The 26,608-nt window shown below is 39.2% G+C and overlaps 5 protein-coding genes across 5 annotated transcripts; 3 read left to right on the forward strand and 2 right to left on the reverse strand.

The window, feature by feature from the left end:
- Positions 1-8: 8 nt before the first annotated feature.
- On the reverse strand, positions 9-4,228 carry LOC135614420 (eukaryotic translation initiation factor 2 subunit alpha homolog). Its single transcript, XM_065111784.1, has 6 exons — positions 3,745-4,228; positions 3,544-3,630; positions 3,324-3,470; positions 3,064-3,168; positions 501-599; positions 9-415 (listed from the first exon to the last, which is right to left on the reverse strand). Exons 1-6 carry the CDS (start codon positions 4,171-4,173, stop codon positions 260-262), a joined length of 1,023 nt encoding a protein of 340 aa, XP_064967856.1. The 5' UTR covers positions 4,174-4,228; the 3' UTR covers positions 9-259.
- Positions 4,229-5,387: 1,159 nt separating this feature from the next.
- Positions 5,388-9,780, reverse strand: LOC135614421 (probable lactoylglutathione lyase, chloroplastic). Its single transcript, XM_065111788.1, has 9 exons — positions 9,564-9,780; positions 8,377-8,578; positions 8,150-8,274; positions 7,894-7,958; positions 7,050-7,262; positions 6,888-6,935; positions 6,288-6,395; positions 6,009-6,149; positions 5,388-5,680 (listed from the first exon to the last, which is right to left on the reverse strand). Exons 1-9 carry the CDS (start codon positions 9,715-9,717, stop codon positions 5,639-5,641), a joined length of 1,098 nt encoding a protein of 365 aa, XP_064967860.1. The 5' UTR covers positions 9,718-9,780; the 3' UTR covers positions 5,388-5,638.
- Positions 9,781-11,382: 1,602 nt separating this feature from the next.
- LOC135614423 (probable aquaporin TIP2-2) lies at positions 11,383-12,513 on the forward strand. The gene is made up of 3 exons (XM_065111790.1): positions 11,383-11,619; positions 11,696-11,943; positions 12,009-12,513. Exons 1-3 carry the CDS (start codon positions 11,493-11,495, stop codon positions 12,369-12,371), a joined length of 738 nt encoding a protein of 245 aa, XP_064967862.1. The 5' UTR covers positions 11,383-11,492; the 3' UTR covers positions 12,372-12,513.
- A 1,971-nt stretch (positions 12,514-14,484) lies between these two features.
- LOC135614422 (beta-amylase 3, chloroplastic-like) lies at positions 14,485-20,711 on the forward strand. Its single transcript, XM_065111789.1, has 4 exons — positions 14,485-15,113; positions 19,094-19,304; positions 19,397-19,513; positions 19,638-20,711. The coding sequence occupies exons 1-4, from the start codon at positions 14,578-14,580 to the stop codon at positions 20,400-20,402; spliced, it is 1,629 nt and encodes a 542-aa protein (XP_064967861.1). The 5' UTR covers positions 14,485-14,577; the 3' UTR covers positions 20,403-20,711.
- A 2,111-nt stretch (positions 20,712-22,822) lies between these two features.
- Positions 22,823-25,744, forward strand: LOC135613684 (reticulon-like protein B17). Its single transcript, XM_065110721.1, has 7 exons — positions 22,823-23,166; positions 23,309-23,453; positions 23,547-23,621; positions 23,687-23,828; positions 23,917-23,986; positions 24,086-24,151; positions 25,707-25,744. Exons 1-7 carry the CDS (start codon positions 22,839-22,841, stop codon positions 25,742-25,744), a joined length of 864 nt encoding a protein of 287 aa, XP_064966793.1. The 5' UTR covers positions 22,823-22,838.
- Positions 25,745-26,608: the final 864 nt, after the last annotated feature.

The following is a 26,608-nucleotide window of genomic DNA, read 5'->3' on the forward strand; positions in this document are numbered from 1 at the left end:
TATAGAAATAAAAAGTGTCAATGAAATCTTTTTATTAACCTTATAAAGGAAAAGAAAACAAAGGATGCCACTTGATTCTAACAAACGCTAGTTCCTTCCTGTAACTCGATAGAATTCAACAACATAATATGTTACTTGGCTTCACACTAATATCTCATATGCATCCCGACAGAATTCAACAACATAGTATGGTATCTGGTTCCACACTAATATCTCAGACGCAAAACCTTCCTACTTGGATCTCCCTGACAATATTTCTTTAATCTGCCATGCTAACACCAGAGTTCTCCAGATCCAACTCGCCCATTCCTGTGTCTTCCTCCTCTTCGCTGCCTTCATCGCCATCAACCTCATTATTAGCAGACTGCAGTTTCGCCATATGCTCAGCAAGCAGCTTATCATCTCGTTCACTCACCTATAGAAAAAGCATTCAAAATTCAAAATTCAGGATGAGTATTAGACGTCTATCGAGTAAATAATTACAAGGAAATGTAACTTACAGCTCTTGGTGCCTCCTTCAGCGTAAGTTTTCCCTTGTGCAGTTCAATCTCCTCAGTGCAAGCTTTAACTGCATTATTGAGAACCGAAATCCCTTGTTCCTGTAAACAGCCACAAGGCACACTAAGAGATGCAAACAAGGGAATAAATAGAAATTATAGTAATACCTAGTGAATCAACACAAACATACATGCACAATAAAACATAATATAATCACCACTAAACCTCTATAGCTCAGAACCCCTTTTCAAGGAATCACATGAGAATAATAACAGGATAGAAGAGAACAGTTGAATAAATAAACTTTTTAGCAACTGACATATTTAAGACAGAAAGGACATCTCCCAATCTGATATCTCATTGTCAAAATATGGTAAGACGAGTTGAAGTCAAAAGTACAAGTAACAACAATTCTTTCTCCAATATTAGTTACCAAGAAGAGAATGTAGATACTATGTGCCAGAGAATCATCTGCCTCATATAGCATTCATGTTGACTTTATTAGTTAAATCTGGGATAGCACTCCTCTAAAGTTCAGATAGGCATATAAATCGAATAATTTCTGAAGCTACACATACTCCTATTCCAGGAACAGTCACGGAGAGAGAGAGAGAGAGAGAGAGAGAGAGAGAGATACTGGGTCAATAACGGTGATCTACAAATAGTACGAAGCAGTAGTTGCCCATGAATAGAGGTCCACTCACATCCTCAAACATATTTTAGTGGAAGAATAATTTTATAAGTTAGAGAGATTTGAATAAAGCATATATCAAATTCATATGATCCATGCCAATATAAGATTCAATTTAATGGTTTTGAACACATAAGTGCACTATCATGATGCCATCAAAATCTAGTTATAGGTATTCAATTATACCATGATTGCCAGCTCTATTATTATTTATAACTCGCCTGCAAAGATCGACCTTATAAATTCCTGAACACATGCTGGTGGGAGACTACAAAAATTTGATGATAAAAGGTGAATTAGGCACTGATATGGTAGTGGGAAGCATGAAACTATACCTTTCAGAACAAACAAAATATTTTGCCATCGATAGAACTCAATTTCAATGGAGGGTAAAGATCCTTATAGCCAACTCCAAATTGTTGTTGTTATGTCAATTTTCAAAAATATACAAATTTTAATTCATAGAAAAATAAGAGATTTAAATCCTTTATTTTTTCAGATTATTTTCAAAGTGGCAGTTATTTTTTTGTCAAAAATCTAATATAATTTAGAGTTAATGTGATACAAAACACCATTGCAGGAAAAGATCCATATAGCCAATCTCAAATACATTATGGCCTGTTGTCATTGTGTTGTTGTATAGTCTTTTGGTGCAATGTCTAAATTAATTTGTTTTAGTATAATTATACAAAATAAATGGAATATTTTGTATCACATTGGACTTAATTTCAACAATTCATGATGCAGAACCCAAGTATAGGACCTCCAAGAGTAAGGTAGGATATATAGACTTCCACACAAATGAGATCCTCTAGCATAGAGACTAAATTCACAGAGGCTCTATAAAGTGAAATGTCAAAGTTGCAATCCCAGACAGAGAAAAAGCAAGGTTAATATGTTCTGCATGAGAGAAGGTACAAAAGATCCCTTTGGTTCCTTCACCCTACTGATAAGTGACCTTCTAAGGAAAAGGGGTGCCAGCCTAGGATGATAATTAGATTTTGATTCTGCTTGTTTACAAAATATAGGAGTTCTACACTAGCACATATCTCAATTAAGCCTGAACTATGTTCAAAATTAACAAGACAACCACGATAAGAACTGAAAATCAACTAGTAAAGTGCTTGGAAGCCACACGTGCACGTAGAAGACTGGAACACTATATGAATTATCACACTCGGTGAGGATGCCATGTGGTAGCGACCATCACATAGTAGAATGCATGGAGAGTAAAGAAATTAGTGCCAGACAAAAATGTCATATGGCTACTTGGCATGTACATACTCTGAGTAAACGCAACAATCAATAGAAGTACAATAACAATTTATTTACAACAAAATTATATGGCTACTTGGCATGTACATATTCTCATTAAACACAACAATTTATTTACAACAAAACAAAGTAAATCTAAGAATAAGCCAGCGAAATTAAAGATGCTCAATCTAAACTGATGCACACAAATGCGGTAGGCAACATAATTCATAAGTGTCTTAGTAGAAGATGTCATAGAGTATAGAAAAATCATAGCTCAAATCAAAAACCACACTATTACTCCACCCTTTACATTATTTAAAAAAGAAATATAACAAAGAAGCAAACAGAAAACAACCAAGTAAAACATAAGCTATCAGATTACACCATCAAGAAAAGTTCTTTCATTCAATTGGCCCCTCTTTAACTAGTAAAACCTCTTCATAAAAAAGAAATAGAGGAAAAGAAAACTTAAAACACATCTTCTTACAGGAATGCCATCTTGATGAGTTGAGAAAGCATTTCAGGCAACGCTTGCAAGAAAAAATTTACTTGTGCTCGATAAGTTATGGAGAACCCTATACAAGTTATGTTAGAAAGAGCAATGGGCTGTCAAGCACCTTATCGAGAGTCTGTGTGGTGAGAACGTAGAGTGGAGGGGCAACCAACTTGATCTTCACAGGACAATCATCATTTCCTGCAGCTTCAGCTTTCCTCATAGCTTCCTGCACCACAAATGGTTCCAAATTACTTCAAGTTAAATGCCTCCATCATTTTTTACATCACAAAGCTTATTTGGCATCAAAGTAGCACTTCAAATAAGTAATGTCTATGTAAGAACAAGAAAATAAGAAAATGAACAAAATTTAGGACTCAATACCTTGATGTGAAGTACTCCATCAAACTGGAAGCACTTCATTTCAATATCAGCTCGTATCTTCAGCGGCTGTGGCGTCATCCTTCTCCTAATGTTTTTGACCAGCGCATCCTTCACCTCGGGTGTCACCGCAGGCACCACCTTAGTCACCTGCAGCCAACCTGATTAATAACCTCAACAAGTCATCAAAGAAAGTTCAATAACTAGGAAACCAGAAGATGACCTCTTGCCCATCAGCCCCAACTTCTTTCACCACCCGAGTCAGCGAATCGAGAACCGAGTCTGGATCCGTCACAACTACCTTGAAAGCCTAAAGAAGATCACCAAGAAACCGATCTTTATTCAACGGAAATGCACAGCCAAGAACCAAGCAGAGAAATTAACGAAGAACTAGAATCGAATGGTCTGTTCCGCTGAATGACACCTCGAAGGCGTGGCCGTACTTGCGGTAGAGGGGCCAAGCGATGTGGACGTAGAGCTCCTCGAGGTCGATGTCCAGTGTCTCCGCGACGTGGCGCATGATGGAGTGTACGAGCTTGCTCTTGTTGTAGCGCTCCTCGCAGGCCTGGATGTCCTCCTCGGAGACGCGGCGCTTGGAGAGGTCGATGTAGCCCTTGTCGCGGTCGACGCGGAGGACCATGACCGGCTCCTGGCGGCCGACCTTGATGAGGGAGGAGATGGAGCGAATACGGCGGCGGGACAGCTCGGAGAAGAGGATCATGCCCTCGATGTTGTTGTACTCCAAAAGAGAGACGTAGGCTCCCATGTCGGCGATGTTCTTCACCTGGATCATCACCGCCATGTCCACCTCCGGGTACTTGGCCTCGTACATCCGGCACTCCAAGTTCGGCATCTTCGGTGACTACACAGATCCACAATTAGGGTTCTTCCTGGGATACGGTTTCGTGGAGGCAGCGCTCTATCACATTTATAGGTCACAAAATTACATTATATTTATTTAATATATAGTTAAATTCAAACCTAGTTTTAAAAAATTTTCATAAAATATTTTTTTTTATAGAGCTCCACACCTAAGAAGTTTGTCTTTTATATATTTTGTAAAATATGTAAATCACGCCTAAAATGATTAACTTTATTTTTTGGGAGAGAAATTAAAAGAGGAGATAATATAAATTCATAAAGAAATATTATAACTCATGTTTTTATTATAGATATTGCTGGAATATGACAAAACAAGTTCTAATGGCTACTAATTCAATACTTAAATTATCAATTTTGGAAGAAAAAAAATTAAGGACTAACTTAAAATAACACTCATGTTTGAAAAATTATCTAGTTAATTTAGCATTGACTTTGAATTATAAAATTCGATATTAAAATTTGGAATGCTATGATTTCCACGTACATGTATGATTTTGATATATATATATATATATAATTTATGTGCATTCTCATTGAAATCGATGCATGGAATTCTAAATGGAGACAAAGTTCCGCCCTTTTTTTTGGGGATATTTTTGGGATACGAATGATGTTAACCATGTGAATTTATTGATGTTGATATGGTAAGGTTGTGTATTTTGATCTCAATGAGCAATATAAGATTTCTGTAATAAGGTGATTGACTCACATTGGATTTCATATATCATTTCATGCCTCACTAGATTAAATGACAGTTTCTCTCTCTGTCATCTTCATCTAATTCAGCTGAGATGTTTAGGGAAGCACAAGAAAAGAATTCATGGATTTGTCATCCCTGACAAATACAAATGATGAAGCTCTGGGTAGTACAGCATCACCAAGAGAACCAGATAAAGAGGAAGATACAGAACCTTTCATAAAGATAAATGTGGAGTTCTTAGTTTCCTCCACATGCAACTCAGTCCTTGAGAAAAGAACAAACAACAACACAAAGTTCCTCTACCAACAAACTTGAAAAGAAACTCAATTTCAAAAGCAATGCTTCTCTTGATGAGCAAAACAACAGAAGTTTAACTATTTTCTGCATCCAATCATCACACGACATTCAAACATTACAAATTAGATGGCAAGATAATGCAAAAAAAGAAAGATTATAAAAAAGATTCTGACAAATGCTAGAGAAGCTGATACGAAAAATATAGTACTTGTATAAGCAAAAATGTCAATGCCGAAAAATGTAAACAGGATTGATTTGATATTACTTCAAAACAAATTTAAAAAAATATTAAAACTACACCAGTGTGGAGGACACATGTTACATACTTCCACTAAAATGGCAGGCAAAACTGGCCTATGTACAAACTGAGATCTGATCAGGCATCTTTTAAGATTAGTCAGGCAAAGGCCACTTTGAGCAGAAGGTAACTTATGCTTGGTTACTCCAGCTCTTTAGCAAAATCTATATTGTCAACAAATACCTGCAAAAAGAGCATGCCGTAGAATGATGAAAATTAATAAGCATAGCATGATGTGACTTATTTAGGCAGAGTGGAAATTTCCATAGTTTAGCAAATTTCCACTCTGCATAGATCAGTAGCATTATGATGCCTGTAGCTTTCAGTAGATTTGGAGCATATAACTTCTACAGAATGTAATTTATCATCGTCCTACAAGAATGATGAGCTTTTGGAAGGATTGAGGATTGTAAACATGTCGTTCATCATAGATATGCACATCATAATTAAAGTCTGCAAGAATCTTGAAGCAAATTCAAGACATTATCAAAGGTCAGATGCAGATACATACAGTTTTCCAACCATCTGGATCCAAGCATGCAGTGATCTTGGTATTAATGCCAGGTAAGGGGCCTGGTTCACGAGTAATCTTTCCTCCATGCAGTTTTATAGCCTCTGCTGTCTTATAAACATCATCCGTGCCAATGGCAATCTATAATAATAGAAAGTGGTAATTCCTATCAACTCCAAATGATCTTAATAGGAAAAGCACATTAATGCATAGATCATCCATGACAAGTATAACCACTGACATACTAAATAGAATAATAGATAGACAAATAAAAACTACCTGTGCATAGGCATTCCCTTTGTCATATTCTGTGACTCCATAATTGTAGGTTAACTCCAATACAGTGTTCTTATCTTCAGGGCCATATCCCATCATTGCCACAGTGTACTAAAAATGAACTTACACATTAGAAACAGTATGCATGACAGGCATGTGATGTCAAAATATTCACACACAAATAAGCGCAAGAAGAAGCGCAGTCCTCGAACAAAGCCTTTACAACAAGAATTTACAAAGTTATGTATTCTGTTGAACGCCCCTCCTAAGTATCAATCACATAAGAACAGGAAAATTGGAGATACACTGCATTCTAGGAGATACCAATTGTATCATAGCAGCAGAGGTTCGATAAGGCATGCATCTTGGCCTTCTACAAATAGAAGTTTCCAAGATGGCTTTGTTCATAATTTGCAAGCATGATGCCAAGAAAATAGAACTCAAAGATTTATGAAACTACACAATTCCTTATCAAGGATGGCCATTTTCCCACCAATGGGAGAGTAAACAACAGAAATGTTTTTACAGCTGAAAGAAAGTGAAACTGGAATGTATATCTGCATTAAACAACTTTAAAAATATGTATTCAGATGTGACAAGTACCTTGTATTCAGGATTATCTCGTTTGCGGAGAAGTTCCATACCAAATGCCTTATTACAAGCAATTAAATTAAATTTAGAACACAAAGAATGACGGAAAACCATTTTCATTAAATGAAAGTAGAAAAACGATATAAAATAATCTATCATTTCAACGAGAACTACCTTTTCATGGAAATTTATGGAACGGTCGAGATCTCCTACACGAAGCATCACTTGACACAAGGGCTCTGGTGTCGGGCCCCTTTCCAGAAGTTCAAACTTATAACCATCAGGATCTTCGATAAAGGCAATTACAGTTTTGCCACCTTTTACAGGACCAGGTTCCCTGGTCACTTTTCCTCCTTTGGCTTTTATAAGATCCACTGTCTTGGCAACCTTTTTCCAACAAATTAAGAAATTATCATTCAAGCAACACATCTTATAAGTATGATAATATTTAGATGAAAGCTGGTGGCATGCTACTCGAATCACAGCAATTTTTACAAATTGAAGATTTTATCAAAAGCCTATTCATTCAGGAAAGAGGATGACATCACTGGACCATTGTAGGATTATTTCTGATTCTTGCATACTATAGGAAAGCAAGCATTTGAAAATTGAAATAGTATCTGTCCATTAACACAATAAATTGCATAGTTAATACACAATAAATTATGTTCCAGTTTATTTATGTGAGAGGAAACATCAAATAATGACACACAATGTTTATCCATTTTTCAGACACTAGATTTTATTCATGCAGTATAAAGAGAATGATCTCAAGGCGGCATAATCTCAGGCTAAGCAAACAAATAAAATGACTACGGATTGTTTCAAGAAATTAACATCCAGATTCAACAAAAATCTAGTAATGTGTGAGGAGACTTAGTCTATATGTCACCAAAAACAAGTCTCGATCACCACAAGTACCACATACACATACACACATATGGAAGAATGTGTGCAACTGATGCTCCCGCTCAGCAGAAGATTGCATAAACTGATGATACATGAAAAGAGATCTTACGTCTTCAACTGCTATACCGAAGTGTCCAAAACCAGCTCCAATGTCATACTGGTCAACTCCATAGTCTGCCAAGAATTGCAAAATACAGAGCTAGATTCAGATAAGTAGGAGAAAAAAAATTTTCCCTACCAAACAAACAAAACTATAGTGAATTTTTAAATCCCCAACTAGTGAGAGATGTAGTAATAGAAAATGTGTAAAAAGTCTAGGATAAATGCTTCACTGACATCGTGAAGAAATTATCCATGTAACTTACTATAAGTAAGTTCAACGACAAAATGTGAGTCTTCGGGTCCATATCCAAGGAAAGCATTTGTATATTTTTCCTCAGGAATGTCACGCTTCCGCAGCAACTTCATTCCCAAGCACTCCGTGTAAAATCTTCACCAATCATGTAAACAAACTCAGAGAAAGGCATGTGTTATAATGTCTAAAACAGATCTTCCAACTAAAGCTGAAATATAAATAAAGAGGACATAATACTTGATCGTCCTTTCCAAGTCACCAACACGATAAACAACATGAAGCATTCTCCGATTATCCTTTTTCACCCACTCAAATGCCTCTTCTTTACTAATAGTTGTGCTAGCTTGTGCCATGTTGCCGGAAGCACTGGCCTTTATACAATTTGCTTTTCTCATCAATCTAGAAGTTTTTATTCCAAATAACTGCTCATGATGTATAGCTGAGGAATAACAGACAAAAAAGAGCCAGGAGAGTTAGGATCTATATAATAAGGTTATACAAAGACTTGAGTTGTTCACATTTTACCATGGACATAGTCAGGAAGTAGCATGAGAAAATGAGAAAAACTAAGCTTCCAGTATCAACAACATATCAGATTAAATTTAAAATAATAATAATAAATAATTAGTTGTGATGCCACAAGTGGTGTATAAGCTTAAAAAAAGACTTCTCAGTCACTTAAACAAGCCCGAAACCTCTATTAAACTGAGTGAGCAGGTCCATTATAATCAAATTAAAAGATAGACGCAGCAAATGAAATATGTCAAATTTAACAAAAATCACTTCAGAGGAATTATCATTCAGATAATGATAAAAAAAAAAAAAAAAAACAGGACCGAGCTATCTCCACCTGATAGTGATGCTTTCCACTAAAAGAATAACATACACCCCCAAACCAAATAAAAAAGACACGCTTCGCAAAAAGATGTAATCTTGAACAGAAATCAGTAACTGCAATTAAGTCATTCAGAAGGAAAGGAACATATAAACACACCATGTACAACATTAAGTGCTAAAAATAAGTGAAATACCTAATTTAATAAATAAATGTATAGCTCCAAAGAAACTGTAACAGTCCGTTGGCCGCAAAGCAAAAAGAGAAAGCACGACATAATTAACTCCATCTACCAGGCTACCATGCTGGCTACTAATATATGTTTTTTCTTAGCAAAAAGACGTAATCTTGGAGCGAATATAACGGGTGTCATGAAGTCGTTGGCCAGATAGTAGCACTCCAGCACTATTCCCAAATCTTACACTTCAACCAGAACTCTGATTACAGCAGTTTGCGATGAACAGTAATAGATTAAATCTCAACAAAGACAAAAGAAAGGACATCGGGATTTACGATAATATCAATAAAAACGTAATGAAGACATAAATCGAAAGCTCGACGCAGCTGGCACCCAAGGGAGATAGCATACCGCGAGGGGCGGAGCAGAGGCCGGACCGAGGGCTGGGGGCGAACCGGGCAGCGGGAGCAACGGCGGAGGAGGAGAGCGGCGCGTGGAGGGCCGCAGGTCGGACGGAATTGGAGGAGAAGGAGGTGGCGTTGAACAAGGGAACGATCCTCGCCATCGGCCGGCGGACGAAATCCCCCTCTCTCTCTCGTGGACGTTTCGCCCTTAGCTCGAATCCGCTTCTATCTGAGCACCTGACAACAACCGGTTAGTCACGTGCTGGAGTGCGGGTCGGATCCTCTACAACTGGTGCGAATCCGGCTCCGCTAAAACTCCTCATTTAGACCGCCCATTCATCGGAGAGACTGGACCGCACAGGTGGACGGTTCATAACCTACACGAGTTCAAGTGGACGGTTGAGATGGGACCGCTGGAGACGAGAATTTGATCCGCACGAGTCGGAGAGGATCCCGACTCCGATCTCGTGTCCGCTGCAGATTAACGGTAGAGATTCTTCCTCGTTGCTTGACGCACACATTTCAAAGCAGTTCTCCTCTGATACACGCACGTAAAGTCAATGACACGTTCGTACACACAACGAACACGCGTACGTCCGCATAAATACGTGCATACACTACTGCAGAAATAATGCACATTATATGACGTGATATATATATATATATATATATAGTTTTTGATTGAAAGCTTCACTTATAAAACGACTGCAGTATCTAACATTACTGATTGTCCCACTCAGATACAACCACAAATTTCAGTGTTGGCGAGAACAATGAAAGAAAAGAACATGTCTAGCAAACTGTTTCAGAAATGATTGCATTGTTTCTGAACTTGGAATCAACAGCTTCCTGTTCTAAGAATGGATTCAAATGCTTGAAGTGATCAGCTTCGCTGGTGCATGCATAAATCTAGTACTTTGCTTCCAGATCACCAGCCTCATCTTCTTTCCTAAAATATGAAAGGAAAACAATATATATTTTTAGAGAAGCGACAAAACCATGCAGAAAACATGTCAGAACTCATCCAGAGTAATCAAGATTATCTTCACCTTAAGTTCATGTTCATGTCAGCGGCAAACCCACTCATTGCTGAGTGGTTGGCATGTTACAATCCTCTACATTTCTTTCTCACCATGTGAGTGCCAGGCATGCATCACTGTTTTAATTCTGAGCTCAGCACCAGTGGAATGGATCATTTCCAGCTCCTTCAAGGTTGTGTTCTTAAGAACAGTATTTGGTCGTGTTCTTTTGGCATCTCAAATCCCAAAAGAACAAGTCATTACAGGGAGGAGATACTTTTAATTCGAGAAACTGTGTAGGAAAAATAGACATGTATTGTTGAGTGGAGATGATCGACTCCTTTGGCCTCTCAGCTGCTGCCCCACCCTCAGAAGAGACGATTCCCTCTCATCCTCTACCTATCCCTTGTGGTCGACAATATCATGTGGCGAGAGCGTTCTTTCCAGATCGTTTCAGTCACTGTTTCCTTCATCCGATCAACATGGATCCAAATGAAACTTGTGGTCTTCATCATGTATGAAGGTTTTTGAGAGAGTAACCTAATCCCACAGTCCAAAATGTAAATGAACAACCACAATACCATGCACACAGTCACAATTTTTGTCACACACTTCTGTTCTCTTCCTCATCCTAGACAAGGTTTGTGCCCCACCATGGAGAAGCACCAAAGGTTGGTCGGCCACAGGGTCCCCTCAAATCATTGATGAGCTTCTCGACATTTCCTCATTGCATGTTGATTACAGTTGGCATGTTGGCATTGGATAAGCTATAGTCCTCGTTCCTCATCCTCCTCTCTCTTTCACCACAGGCAACCCTGATTGTGTGTGTGTGTGTGTGTGTGTGTGTCTGTATATATACATGCATACCACCCTTCATCTTGTGTAGTTAATCCTCTCTCCATCCTCATTTCTCGACCATGGCTGGAATCGCCTTCGGCCGCTTCGATGACTCTTTCAGTGTCGGCTCACTGAAGGCCTACCTCGCCGAGTTCATCTCCACTCTCCTCTTCGTCTTCGCTGGCGTCGGATCAGCTATAGCTTACAGTTAACATCCTCGTTCATTAATCTTCTATGTCGATTCTTATGTCTCGATCTATAAGTATATATGTGTCTTTTGCAGACAAGTTGACATCGAGCGCAGCTCTGGATCCTGCGGGGCTCGTCGCCATCGCCGTCTGCCATGGGTTTGCGCTCTTCGTGGCGGTATCGGTGGGCTTCAACATCTCCGGCGGCCACGTGAATCCGGCGGTCACCTTCGGGTTGGCTCTTGGAGGGCAGATCACCATCCTCACTGGCATCTTATACTGGATCTCCCAGCTGCTTGGAGCTGTTGTCGGAGCTTTCCTCCTCAAGTTCTCGACCGGACTGGTAAAGGCTGACGCACACAGCCATCAAACACGAGACAGAAGCTAAATCCTCTTCTGATCTTGCAGGACACCCCCACTCATGGACTGGGAGCAGGAGTGGGAGCAGGAGAAGGGGTGGTGATGGAGATCATCATCACCTTCGCCCTGGTGTACACGGTGTACGCGACGGCAGCCGACCCGAAGAAGGGCTCCCTCGGCACCATCGCCCCGATCGCCATCGGCTTCATCGTCGGCGCCAACATCCTCGCCGCCGGCCCCTTCTCCGGTGGGTCGATGAACCCGGCTCGCTCCTTCGGGCCCGCCGTCGCTAGCGGGGACTTCTCCGACCTCTGGATCTACTTTGTCGGCCCCCTGATAGGCGGCGGCCTCGCAGGGTTGGTGTACACCTACGCCTACTTGTTACACGACCACCAGCCACTTCCGCAGTGACTCGTAAGCCCTGCAGAATAAGAGTGAACAGTGTCGTCTTGTTGCGATGGTGTGACTTGCTTTGTATCTTTGAAGTTCGAAGCTCATTTCCTTGTGTATTGCATCGAGTCTTTTTAGTATCTCCACTGTTTTCTTCTTTGAAGTCAATGTTTTGTCAAGTAGGTTTGCATGTTCTTCATGAAGGAAGTGTCCACTTTAGATGAACACAGCAGATCTAAACCAGACCAGTTTCGCCCGATCCAATCGGGTCAGAGTCGATCCGATTGAACCTAACTCACGAATCTGGAATTCCTGTCGGGTTTCGTATCGTGTAGGTCGGGTTTTTGGGTGGGGTTGGATCAGATCAAGAAACGTGTGCGTTCAAAATTCGAGATCGGGTGCGTCGGGTTCTCGGTAGGATTGGACCAGATCAAATATTATCTAGTCAAAGTTCACAATGGGTTCAATGTAGGTCGAGCTTGGAGCCCATGTCGTAGTCCTGAATCCAAATCCTTCGTTCTCCGGCCTTAGCTAGTCTTTCCTTCTTCCTCCTTATCTCAACTCATAGTGATACATATGATAATACGATCAACAATGAGAAGACATGCTTATCGATAATTTGGGTTTAAGAAATATTTTGTTCATGCTTGTCGTAGTCCTGAATCCAAATCCTTCGTTCTCCGGCCTTAGCTAGTCTTTCCTTCTTCCTCCTTCTCTCAACTCATAGTGATATATATGATAATACGATCAACAATGAGAAGACATGCTTATCGATAATTTGGGTTTAAGAAATATTTTGTTCATGAATATTTCATAGAATATTCTCTTTTATTAACCCACTATAAAAAGATACCTAAATATGATAATCAAGATTAAATCTTTTTATTAAATTTGTTTCATTCTCCTCAAGATTGGCTTGAGTATCAGAGAGATCGAGTCGAAAAACCTATCTAACCTCAATCTTTGTCGAGGTCAATCATGATCGCTCCTTGGCCACTTTAACGATCAACTCAAATCATGTCAAATAATTTATTTTTTAAAAAAATATTCATCTCACTGTCATGTATTATAAACATGAATTTTAAGTTGTGAGCAAATAATAATGTGTTCTTTTATATGATGGAAGAAACAACGTAGATACATGACAAAACAACGCTATGGATAAAGAGAATTAAGAGAGTGGCCATCCCCATTTTTCTCATACTTATCTCATCGTTCTTCAACCTAAAGACTATTTTAGAGAAGCCTCATTTTAACTATGATTTGTACTGATCTGTCACTTCAGAACTGCATGAGAGAGAGAACAACTTGTTTGGAAGTCCATCAACCGGTGGTCTTCCAAATGTCACTCTCAACCCACTAATTGCTGAAGAAGATTTCTGAGGGACATTCTTCTAGACACCTCTCCGTCAAATTTGATCTCTTATGTTTGATGCTTTCTCTGAAGAACTTACATTTGCTTACAAATACAATGAAACACAATGTGTTTTGACTCATTTGAGATGAGCTCGGATTGACCAACTACGTCTGGGATAATTGAAGAACAGTTTTAGATGCATGCAAGCAATAACATGGACTCCTATATCACCAGTAACAGGCAGTTCAGTCCTTGTAAGCGAAGAAGAAGAAGAAGAAGAAGAAGAAGAAGAAGAAGAAGAAGAAGAAGAAGAATAAGAAACTTCCATTTTGAGTACTGGACACTGCATCAGCCGAACTGTGGATCTCAAAGCCACACTGTCGTCTTATGAAGCAGAGCAACGCGGTTGACTCCCCATATCGACCGATGTGGTGACCATGGGGTGCTTTCCCAGCTTGGTGGAGTAACGTAGGAGACGACGAGCAAGAGAGGGATTTCCTGTCCTAATGTGCCCAAAGTTCAGGGTTGGACCGCTGACAATGCGACTAATATTCTGACACGTATAACATCAAATAAGTATTTTATTTTCCTCGTTGCGAAGGACCCTGTTCCCTGTCTGTGCGTGACAGAGAACAATTTAACTGGACCAATGTAAACGCTGTATGATGAGTGCCACGTGGATTTTTCTAAATTAACCAAGAAAACTTTTTAAAGAGAAAAAAATAAGACAAAAAAGGCGGCTATAAATGTCTCTCCGTCGATGAGGACAACAGAAATGTGAAGTTGGAGAGAGATAGGGAGAGAGAGAGAGAGGGGGGCTAAAAGAACTCTTGCCAGATCATTGCTCCTCTCCCTCGAGAACCAACTAGAATGGCAGCGATCGCCTCTCCTCCGTCGAGCGTCGCCACCGTCGTCCCAGCATCCTGCGCCTGGCCCGCCCCTGCCTCCGTCTCCGTCTTGCCGGCCATCCGCCTGCCCTTCCGCCGCCACCGGTCCGTCTCCTCCCGCCTCTACTCCTCCAAGTCTTCCTCCGGCGCCGACGAGTCACTCGATGGCTCGTCCTCTTGCCCCGGAATTGGCGGCACGCTCCACCCCGCCGTCCCCCCGCCGACGCGATCCGGCAGAGGGGTGCCGGTGTTCGTCACGCTCCCCGCGGACGCCGTAACGCCGTCGGGGCGGATGACGCGGAGGAAGACGATGGGGGCGTCCTTCATGGCGCTCGCTACGGCCGGTGTGGAGGGGATCACGGTGGAGTGCTGGTGGGGAATCGTCGAGAGGGAGGCACCGGGGGTGTACGACTGGGGCGGGTACATGGATTTGGTGATGATGGCGCGGAGATGCGGGCTCAAGGTGCGCGCGATCATTGCGTTCCATCAGTGGGGGACGGGCCCTGGAGACCCCTGCTGGTATATCTCCTTCGATCCTATTTTCTTGGAATCATGGTCTCTCGCTTCCCAATTGTTTGCTTCTTTATATGGTATTTAGAAACATCAATTAGACCCGGAGGTGTGATGACATATATACAAGTAAAATTGAATCCATTGAACTGGTCAAATTAGTTGCTATAGAAACTTAGTGGTCTTTGTTGTGCAATCGAGCAGTGGTGGTATGTGTTTATTGCATTTAATATATTTGGTGTTTATTTTCATGTATTTAATGCTAGTTGATATGCTTAATCTTCTCCGATGCCTCAATACTATAGCTCATAGTTTGGCCAAGAGGGCCAGAGAGGATAGATCTCCTGGTTTTTGGTCTGGAGAAGTAGCTCCTAACTTTTTGTATGAACCTGCTTTAGTGTAATACAAGTGTTCTTCTTCAAAAGGAAAACAAAACTTAAGCTGGTGATGAAAGCCTATTTTGCACTTTATAGAAAAGGTGTAATATATTTGTCTCATTTTTAGGGGCTAATTACATATTACCCCTATAGTTAAGACATCTTTAGCTTCCCGGTCTCTAGACTTAAATAATTTATATTGGAATCCCTATAGTTATGAAAGTGAAACATCTAGCTCCATTTACCCTAACATCATCGATCTTACCGACGAAAGTATGAAAACGATAGACAAAAAGGTGATTTCAACATCCCAGTTATGTTTTCGGTAGTGGCGGACGGCGACACCACTAGGAGTTGCGAGTGGCTGTTGTGGAAGAGGTGGGAGAGCGGTAACGAGATGTGAGGCAAAGGGAGAGGAGGAAGAGGATGACACAGAGAGGCGTTGCTCTACATCTGCGTCAGCACCGCTCAAATGCAAAGCGGCACCGCTCTGCATCTGCATCTGTGTCGGCGTCAATGCAGATGCCGAGCCCTTTCGCCACTTTACATTTGTTTTGGCGTTGACGCAGATGCAGAACATTGGCATCTATGTCGTCCTCTTTCTCTTCTTCTTTTAGCTTATCCCTCGTCACCACTCTCCATCCTCTTTCACAATAACTGCTTGCGGCCCCCAACGGTTTCGCCATCTGCCACCACCAAAAACATAACTTGGACGTTGAAATTACTTTTTTGACTATTATTTTCGTGCTTTCGTCGGTAAAGCCGATAACGTTAAGGTAAATGAAGTTAAATATTTCACTTTCATAACTATAGAGATTCTAATATAATTTTTTTAAGTTTAGGAGCCGGAATGCTAAAAAGGTTTAACTACAAGGGGTAATATGTAATTAATCTAATTTTTAGGTATGGTGAACCCCTATGAGTATGCACATCCATGTGTGCATTTATGATTTAATAATAATATTAGACTCCTTAATGGTGAGGCAGGACAAATTGCATTTCTTTTGTTGAGAATTTACTTATAATTAGTCTTCTTCAATACTTAGGTCATTCATCATATACATGCATGTAAACTATGATCGAATAATAAAAAAAACCCTTAATTTTCCTTTATCTTCCCTCTTAGCTATTGAAAACCTCACTTGCATGGTTTGTATCTTAAGATCTAAAACAGATGATCAATAATTTCAATTGTATGCTATTGTAATGGCAAACAATGGGAAGATGTTCAAAGTTATTGATCAAGCATCACTTAGTGGATTTTGTTTCACATGAGTTGAAATCAAGCAAGTACAACTACAAGATTTTGTTCAAATTTACTGTTCCAGAAAATTGATTTCAACAGTTCTTTTACTTTAGGCTGTCATTTTGGTTCATCCCAGTCCTAGTTTCTAGAAATTTCAATTCTCGAGAATTTATTTTAGTACAATTGGCAAAGAAAATACAAGGTGAATTTTACGTTTACTTGAGAAAAACTTCTAGTAATGCTACCTAGTAAATGAAAAGCTATCTAGATTATGTCTGAGGTTCTCATTAGTAACGGGTTTCAATGATATCGGAAAACTTGCGATTTGAATGAATTAAAAATTTGAATATTTTATCGGCAACAATTATCATCATATCTGATGGGATGCTAGACTGAGTAAATGTTGAAGGGTCTTTGGTGTTTAACAAGGCAATTAAGGAGCCGAGTGAGAATAGGCTAACATAGGTAAAAAAATGGGTTGTCATGGAGATGGGACCCTGTGCATTGTTGTGCATGATACATGATTATGAACAACTCTTGAATGACTTTTCTTGCTGTATTCTGGGAGTCAGATATCATACCTTTGGTTGATCTACGTTTCTATAGAGAAATTGCAAAGTTCCAGGCATGAGGTTCCTAGAGATTTTGAATGTAATTTGGATATGGCCTATTTAGTGATATGGATACAAAAGACTTTTTCTCTTTAGTTTTCATAAATTTAGTAATTTTTGACCTGTAACCACTCTAGTCTTGTTAATTATGCTTTAGAAATCTCGGATTGTAGATTGAACTTCTTTCTTGGAGGAAAGAAAACCCTGTTGATGCCTGAAATTTTGCACCAAAGTGAGAGGGGGTAGTGTTAAGATTGCAAAATGTACAAGGGGCTATATATCCATATATAAGTACTGTAATATCCTGTGGAAGTTGTCAATGGTAGAAGTATATTTCAATATAAGGAGTCTAGGACTTGTACTTCTCTTTGATTATATTGTATATGCCTCTAAAATCAGATACTGATTAGTTATTTATGCACCTGATGTAATTTATTTTCTATAATATGCTTGTCATACTTATGTAATAGAGACAAATTTCAGTTTAAGTCATTAATGGAATTGCTTATGTAATACCATTTTGTTGTTGTTGAATAGAATTACTCATGAAAGTGATACTTGAAAAGCATTGAATATGGCCAAGACTACCCCATAGTAATGTGACATGGGAATCATAGTTATCCAATAGTTTTCCAGAACTGTTGCTATCAATAGTGTAAACTTTGTAACAAGGATGTCTTTTCGCCCTTCTCCATAGCACATGATTTTAATAGGTTATGTTTGTGCCTCACTGTTGTATTCATCATGACAATTGGGTACATGATTCAGCTTGTGTTTGAGATGGCCAATTCCTCTTCTGCACTCAGACTGGCCGAGTCTATCCCTTTGACTGAAACTATGTCTTGATAAAGAAGATTAGATAACTTTTAAGTCCAGGTGAGCCTTCATTTTTTTTGTGTAGATTATTTTCCATTTAATCTAAAGAAAATCAAAAAATAAAAGTAGATATGTTTGATGGCTGATTTTATATTTGCAGATGCTGTTTCATTACATTCAAGTGTTTTGAGCTTAAATCATCCTTACGCAAGTGAGCTGTGCATGTTTGACTTGTGGCGTTTCTACTAAGTTAAACTTGGGAGGTCTATCAAGCTATCTGTCATACACAATTAAAGCTGCTCATGGCAGTCTAAGAACTTATTATTGAATAAAATATATAGAAATATGTTACTGAATCATGCTTCCACCTATAAAATATAGCTTGGCCAGACAAAAAGAATTAGGCTGAAAATTAATATGCATGTGCTAGATTCTTTGGAGCCAAGTTTTCTTATCTCATTGGACAAGGATCTGATTATTACTCTTGTATAAAATGCAGTTTCAGCAACATGTTTTGGAGCTGTGCCCCTTGTTAGGGGAGTTTTTTCTCAGAGTTGCCTGTCTTTGTCTTGGAGAAGTTTTTGCTTAAATTGGGCAATGTCAAATGAATTGTTTTCAAGGTCTTGTATAACTCTTCGCTGAACTACAATAATTTTAAATGGGATGATAATAGGTTATATATATTATATAAGGTGGAGGAGAGTAAAAAAAACAGATGAGATATACAACATTTGTTTCATTTGATGTTGCACGAATGCTGAAAGACTATGTACAAAGTGAAACTGAGTTCACTATATCATGTAGAAGGAAAATTGACGTGTGGCTGTATTTTCTTCAAAGATTCTGATGAATCTGTTGTTAATTAGCATTTTTACATATTTTCTAATCAAAATCAACCTTATTTTCTGTTAAATTACTAAAACTTGTTTTTTTATAAAGGATACCTCTCCCACAATGGGTGCTTAAAGAAATGGACAAAGAGCCAGATTTGGCATTCTCTGACAGGTTTGGTAGAAGGAATAAGGAATATATTTCTTTGGGATGTGATGTTCTTCCTGTTCTAAGGGGACGATCTCCAATCCAGGCTTATTCAGATTTTATGAGGAGTTTCAGGGATACTTTCAAGGACTTCCTAGGAGTTGTAGTAACGGTAAGGTTCCAACATTGAATTGTATGTGCTTACTTCTAGACATTTTCTCAATAGATTTATAGTTCAGTTCATCTTATTTCTGTGCTTCGCAGGAAATTCAAGTTGGAATGGGTCCTGCAGGCGAACTTACGTATCCTTTTTGCCCCACTGAGAAGCTGATACGAGCAAGCACTGCAGCTGAACTTGGAGAATTTCAGTGTTATGATAAGGTCAGAGAGCAGATTCAGTTTTCATTAAGGCTAGTATTCAATATTTGTCGCATATGTACATCAATGTTTTTCATACTGATGTCGGGGATATGGTTTTGTGATGACTTATCTTTTCTATTAACAGTACATGCTGGCATCACTCAGTGCTTGTGCACGAAATATTGGCATGCGTGTGTGGGGATATGGTGCCCCTCTTGACGCTAGTGACTTTCTGAAGAACCCTGTGGGAACAGGTTTCTTCAGAAGTGATGGATCTTGGAACACACCTTATGGCCCATTTTTCCTCGAGTGGTACTCGGGTTTGCTTCTTCATCATGGAGAGAGGTTATGCATCACGACTGGTGCAATTTTCTTGGGTACTGGTGTTAAGATTTCTGCAAAAGTTGGTGGTATGCACTGGCACTATGGCACAAACTCACATCCCACTGAAGCAACCACCACTGGTTACTACAATACTGTCATTAGAGATGGTTATCTTCCAATACTCCGCATGTTCGCTCGGCATAGAATGACGCTGTGTTGCACATGTTTCGATTTGTTAGATTCTGAGGAAAAGAATAATTCAAGGAGCAGTCCAGAAACATTTCTCAGACAGCTTCTTTGTGCTGCTAGGATGTGCAACCTGCCACTTACCGGTGAAAACTCTTTTGCTAGGCTGGATGATGCATATCTGAATCAGGTTATTTATAACTCCAGGCTTTACTATGGCGGTGCTTATGAGACTTCATTGTCTTTTAACTATGTCAGAATGAACAGAAACCTATTCGACTCTCATAACTGGAATCGCTTTACTAGATTCATGAGGCTGATGTCGAATAACCAAACATTTCAGGCCAGATTAGATTCTAGAGGAAGTGAATCATTTCTTTCTTCTATCTCTGCACTCTGAGAGGGATTTTCTTATAGCACCTATTCATTTAAACTGTTCTGAGCAGCGACCAGCATCAAATATCAATGGAGCACAGATAATTGAACACTCATGGCGCCTTTTTATGCCAAAGGAAAAAAAAATGTGTATGCTTTCCCACATATTCATCTATGTAGGTTTTATGTTTATATCACTGCTTCTTCTTATGGTTTCTGTATTTTTCTTTTCCTTCAAAACCTGTATTTTATCTGATTCAACTGCTTTGTAAAAATTTAGAATATAGTATTCTGATACTCCCGTCATTCAAAATTATTTGCGATTTGCCGTCTATGCGAGTCTTTCAGTATGCATGAAATTTATATTATAGTCTTGGCTTCCAAACAGTTCCTTCTGAATTATAGAAATATTGAAAATTATTGTTTTTGTTAAGGAGCTATGTGTGCGCATACAATAGCAACGACAAATGGTACTTCTTGATGGGTCATAATTCATAAATACTTTATACCATGGAGAAATAATTGAAAAATGATATATATTTCTTTATTGAGGATAAAGGATAAAGTATTTAACAAATTCCAAGTTTATAATAAGACTGAAAACAAAGACCAACCAGATAGGTGTTTTACGGCGAGATATTTTGTGTCGATCAGATAAATTCTCTTTTCATCCAGCATGATATTCTCTCATGTATAGGAAAATTTAAGAATGAAAGGTTGATCCTTTCACGAGGGAAATTATCAATTTATATCATATAGGGAGGATTCCTGAAATAAATTGTTTCTGGTCTCAAAATTAACATTCCAGTAACAAGAAAAATTATAATTAAATTTGAAATAGTTCTTAAGGGCCCTATTAATACTTGTAACAATTTACGTTTCTTAGCCCAATTGGTAGAGAAATGACTGATCTCCACTAGTAGAAGTTGCCTTGATTCATTCTTAAACTTTCATTGTTCAAATCCCATCGTCATCAACAAAAGCATAAAAATAAAAGACAAAAAGATAATTTTAATATCTTAGTTGATGACGACAGGTGACATTGGTACTAATGAACGACGACACTATTGGGGGTGCGAGTGGCTATTGTGAATGAGAAGAGCTGCAACAACAGGTGAGGGTCGCTCGACAACTGCGTTAACAACTGGTATGACGACGTACTCGGTGTCAAATTTCAATACCCACATTTTTCTACCGTCACCGGATACGTCTGTCGAGAGCTCGACAACTGCTTGCTTGTCAACCTTTTACAATTTCCTTTCCCAATCGTCAACAATCGTGATGAATAAAACTCCTCCGACGAGCTCCTCATCTCCACTTTTTCATGCCCATGTCGGAACTAACGTGACAGTGGGCGGAGTGATAGGAGCTCTAGCAACTCCAGCTTTGGGCTAAGAGATTTTCCCAATGGGTCAACAACAAGGCAACCACCATCTTCATCGTAAATCTTGCAGCAACCACCACCATCTACGTCAACACTAACGCACTTGTCGAGTGACAAAAGGGCACCGATACAAATACCGAGTGGCTCTTTCATCGCTCGACAACTGCATCGACATTGATGCATATGGTGGCCACCTCATTTGTTGACTCATTGGGCAGATCACTCGACCCGAAGTTGGGGTTGCCGGAGCTCGTACCGCTCCCCCCATTGTCGTGTTAGTTCTAGCATGGGCATGAAAAAGGAGAGATGAGGGGCTCGTTGAAGGAGGAGTTTTATTCGTTATGGTTATCCTCGACCAGAAAGGAAGCTATGGAAGGCTAGCATGCAAGTGGTTGTTGAGCTCTCGATGGACGTATCCGAGGACGACAGAAAAATGTGGGTCCCAAAATACGACGTTAAGTACATCATCATATCCATCATCAACGTAGTTGCCAAGCGACCTTCACATTTCGTTACCACTCTCCTCATCCATAATGTCACACGTAACTCTTAACAGTGTCATTGTCTGTCACCATCAATTGAAATATTCAAAAAAAATATTTACTATTATGATAAACGAACCTAGATATTTTACTTTTGTAATTAATTTAATGTAACTTTTTAAAATATAGAAATCAAAATATTAAAGTTAAGTAACTACATGAATAATATATAATTAGCTCGCTAATTTTGAAGTCTCAAGACTTGTGGATTCTAATTAGATATTTTAGTTAACATTTCATCAGCATTCATTCCTAAAATTTGGAGAAAATTAATCTAGTCCTTACTCGCTAACTTGACATTAATCATCTGTCATACTATTGGCAAATCAAGAAAAAATAAATTTTATGTATTAAATTTCATAAAATAAATTAGATGATATGTTTATATCATTTATATTTTTAATTAAAATTCAAAAAATTAATTGGCACAAATTAAACTTTGAGATATCCAATTGGAATTTGCCCAAACTTTAAGAATTAGTGGTGAATTGCCGCCTCGTTCCGAAAGGCTGCAGTCTTGCCCTGCTACGCTCCAATGGACTCATCACCGCCTTCCGCTCCTCCGCCGTCGACATCGCCCCGACGGAGGACGAGGAGGAGACCGGTCGTCGTCGAAGAGATCGTCGAAGCGCGCCCGGATGAGGCGCCGCCTAGGAAAGCGAGGAGTAGAGCCGTTGCGGTGGCCTCGAGGAATACTCGGAGGACTCGTCGAAAACCGGAGGAGGCGCGGGAGGAGATCGGTCCTCCCGACGATGATCTTGATAGGATAAGGAAGAGGAAGCGGGTCAATCATAGGGGCGCTTCCGCCGAGAAGCAGACATCGGCGTCTCTCGTGCTCTCGTCCAACCCTCCGCCGCGTTCAGGTGTTCCGCGTCGTTCCACCTTCTCCTCCTTATGTTCTTGAAATCTGATTGCGTGCGCTTTGACGTGTCGATTCTTGAGATAGTAATCCATTTTCTGCGTGTTCCGATGCTAATCAAATCGTTTTGGAATCTTGAGGTGCAGAAATCTCCGTGAACGATCGACGTGCTTCATTGGAGCAGATCATCGATTTGATTATGTGGAAAAATGTAGCAAAATCAACCTTGTTGTTTGGGTTTGGTTCGACGTTCTTCTTATCCTCTTGTTTTTCAAGGGAATCGAACTTCAGGTACGTCTAATCCTCATAATTATCTCCTTAAGAAGGCATATTCCATCATACTGTGGATCATGTATTGTCTCTCTGTGGATTTGATCTTTGCAGCATCATTTCGGCCATGTCTCACATGGGTCTGTTGGTTTTGGGCACAGCCTTCGTCAAGAATACGGTCACTCGAAGGTGATTGTTTTTGTCTATTCAGCCTATGTTTGAGAAATTGAATGAATGATTTGGAATATTGGTAGGAAGCAACACAACTCGAGATGGAAATTGCAATTGACAGAAGACGACATCCTTCATGCCGCACGGATTGTTTTGCCTGTTGTCAATGAAGCTCTAACGAATATCCAGGATGTATTCTCTGGCGATGCATCGATAACTCTTAAGGCAAATTTCGGACTTGGTTCATCTATTCCTGTTCAACAGTGAGGCTTTGGAGACTTCTCAACTCATGTATTTTCACTTACTATGTCAGGTGGCACCAATTCTCTTGTTTGGGGCCAACTACGGCCACCTAATAACCTTGTGGAGGCTCCTGGTAACTGGTATAGATTAATAAGATATTGTTCTCCCTTTCACATTTGGTAAAATGCTACTAGTCATTCTGTGACTCTATGTAAGACTGATTTTGTGCATCTGTGCAGGCTTTTTTGTGAGCTTCACTGTACCCAAACTCTACCTTTCCTACTCACAGCAGATACATAGAACAGGTACTGACATTATAGTATGAACCATAATACTGGGACCATATTTCAATAGTAATTATTATCATATTAATTATGACGATTGTCAAAGATGGGTTCTCAAGCTTTCTTCTTGGATCGTATGTCTGGGATGCTTCATTTCTCAGCTGAGAATTCAATGCATTGGGTTCAAGAATCATGGATATCTTGCCGTTTCAAGAGATTAGTTGCCGCATCAGCAGCCACAATTTTCTGGAACGTGTTTAGTTTAAGGACACGCATCTTTACAGGTAATTTGAATGAAACTGCAGCTAAAAAGATTTTTTTGCTGCATAAGCATATATTGACTGCATCCTAGCATCGATACTGATTTCAATAAATGCATAAAATTTGGTTGCACATATCATACCTTTTTATTACTGAAGAATAGTTTGGCAACCATTTTGGAAGTTTTTGGTTTGAAGTAAAGGTATATTTACAAGTTGGTGACATCTAATGTTGATGAGCTCATCCTAGAGTTCAAAAGAAAAAGTTTCCCTTGTAGGTTTCATTATGCAATATCCACACTAGTAAGAATTTATTTTGAATTTTGCTGATCTTAATATTTCCATCTGTTATGTCTTGGCTTTAAACATATATATCATCTTCCGACTCTTCCTTTTGATGGTGCAGTAATCTTCCAGAGAGAAGAAAAGAAAATTTTCATTATGGTAGTATTTCTAATTGCATGATTTAATCAAATTCCAGTAGACATAGGCTATTCTTGATTTATCTAACAAATATTTTTTAGAATTTTAAATAAGCAAGAGGGTATTATATGAAGTTGATAAGCTTTGAGAAGATTTTCCTTTACTGACACTGAGTCAATTCTTTATGCAGCATTTATCTTTTTAGTGATGCTTTGCTATCGCCATGAACGACGTGTAGGGGAAGACAAAAGTGGTAAAGAGAGCAAGGAAGAAGAGAAGCAGAAAAGAACAGTGGTATCTGAAAAAAGTCGTATATGATGCAGCTCGATTGAGTAGATCCTGCAAGACAAAGTAATCCACTTATGCTCAGTATGTACGATAACTTACTTTCTTGCTAAAATCATTCAAGAAACTTTTTGTGAAATTCCTTTGTATACGTAGAGTTGAACTAGGATACATAAGAGTCATGGAATTGTCTTTCTACTTGACCAAGGGTTAGGTTAAGTACACTAACCTTCTGACTCCATATTGTGTTATAAGGTCTTTACTTGGTCCATAAGTCTAGAACCTCCCAGTCAGCTTGGATTTCTTTTCTTATACATGTGGTTTAAGATATATAGATGAAGATAAACAGCTCTGAAATTGCTCTGAAACAGCTCTGAAGATAAACAATTTGTGTACTAGTTTAATTGACACCGTCAATTTTTTGAATTTGATGCATTGGCCAATGGATATGGAAGGTAACTTTTTTATTCCTCTGCACTGACCCATGAGGCCATGCTCAACAGTACCTAAGTGATGAAATTGGGAAGTAAGAAAGTCTTGAAGTTTAGAATCTCAGTGCGGTACAAGTCTCAATATCTTGTTTGACTGGTGTGATATCCTTACTCCAGATGGCATGTTGAAGTCCGAGATAACTGAAAAGGAATGAAGAAACAATGTCAAGCTATGTGGTCCGGTATCGATCCTTGTGGGATCAGTAAATTTCTATGAAGATGTATCAATCGATATGGTATTTGAAACCTTAATTTTGATATACATGCATGCATATATGAATGGATATATATTGTAGAAATTATACTAGAATTAAATCTTGAAACTTCTTATGAGTGACAGATGGTTAATGCAAAATACATTTGGCATTCTCTGCAGGTATAGATTAAGAGGCTGGCCATAAATCATACTTGGATTCTCTTAGCAACTGATTTGGTCGTCAATATATGAGGACTGGATTCGAGCTAGGTGTGTGAATACACTCAAGCCTGGTGATGAAGGTGCTGCGGCTTTTGTACCTCTGTTGATTGAAACACCAGGACAAAACACAAGTTTTCATACCAGTGAAGTGCTTGATGCTAGATTTGCAATCAATGCTTCAAATATTGAGGAACTATTCTATGATATGGTTTGTTTTGTTTCAAATTTTAACTCTCGTGTTGGTGCGAAGGTTCCTTTGGGTCTGCATCTCATGCAGCAGAAGCTGCTTCTCAATTCGTGTGGCTATTGGGTAAAGGAATTCATCGACCAAAATCAACCAAAAAACTATTTTTGGTTTCTCTTCCTGTTCTGATGGTGCGAAGGAGTCGTGTCGCTCAAGTTACCAATGGTTTGTTACACTCAACCCAATCTTATTTTTAGATATCAGTTCTCTGTCTGGTATATGCATGATCTGACTTCTTTTCCTTCCTCATATGTACTTCCATTTTCTTTGATCATGAAATAGTTAATTAACACACTTATTTTCTGTGTCCAATTCTAGCAGTTTCACTTTCAACTCAATTTGTAGATGTCAGTTCTC

The sequence above is a fragment of the Musa acuminata genome, chromosome BXJ2-6 (assembly GCF_036884655.1).
Source record: "Musa acuminata AAA Group cultivar baxijiao chromosome BXJ2-6, Cavendish_Baxijiao_AAA, whole genome shotgun sequence".
NCBI lineage: Eukaryota > Viridiplantae > Streptophyta > Magnoliopsida > Zingiberales > Musaceae > Musa > Musa acuminata.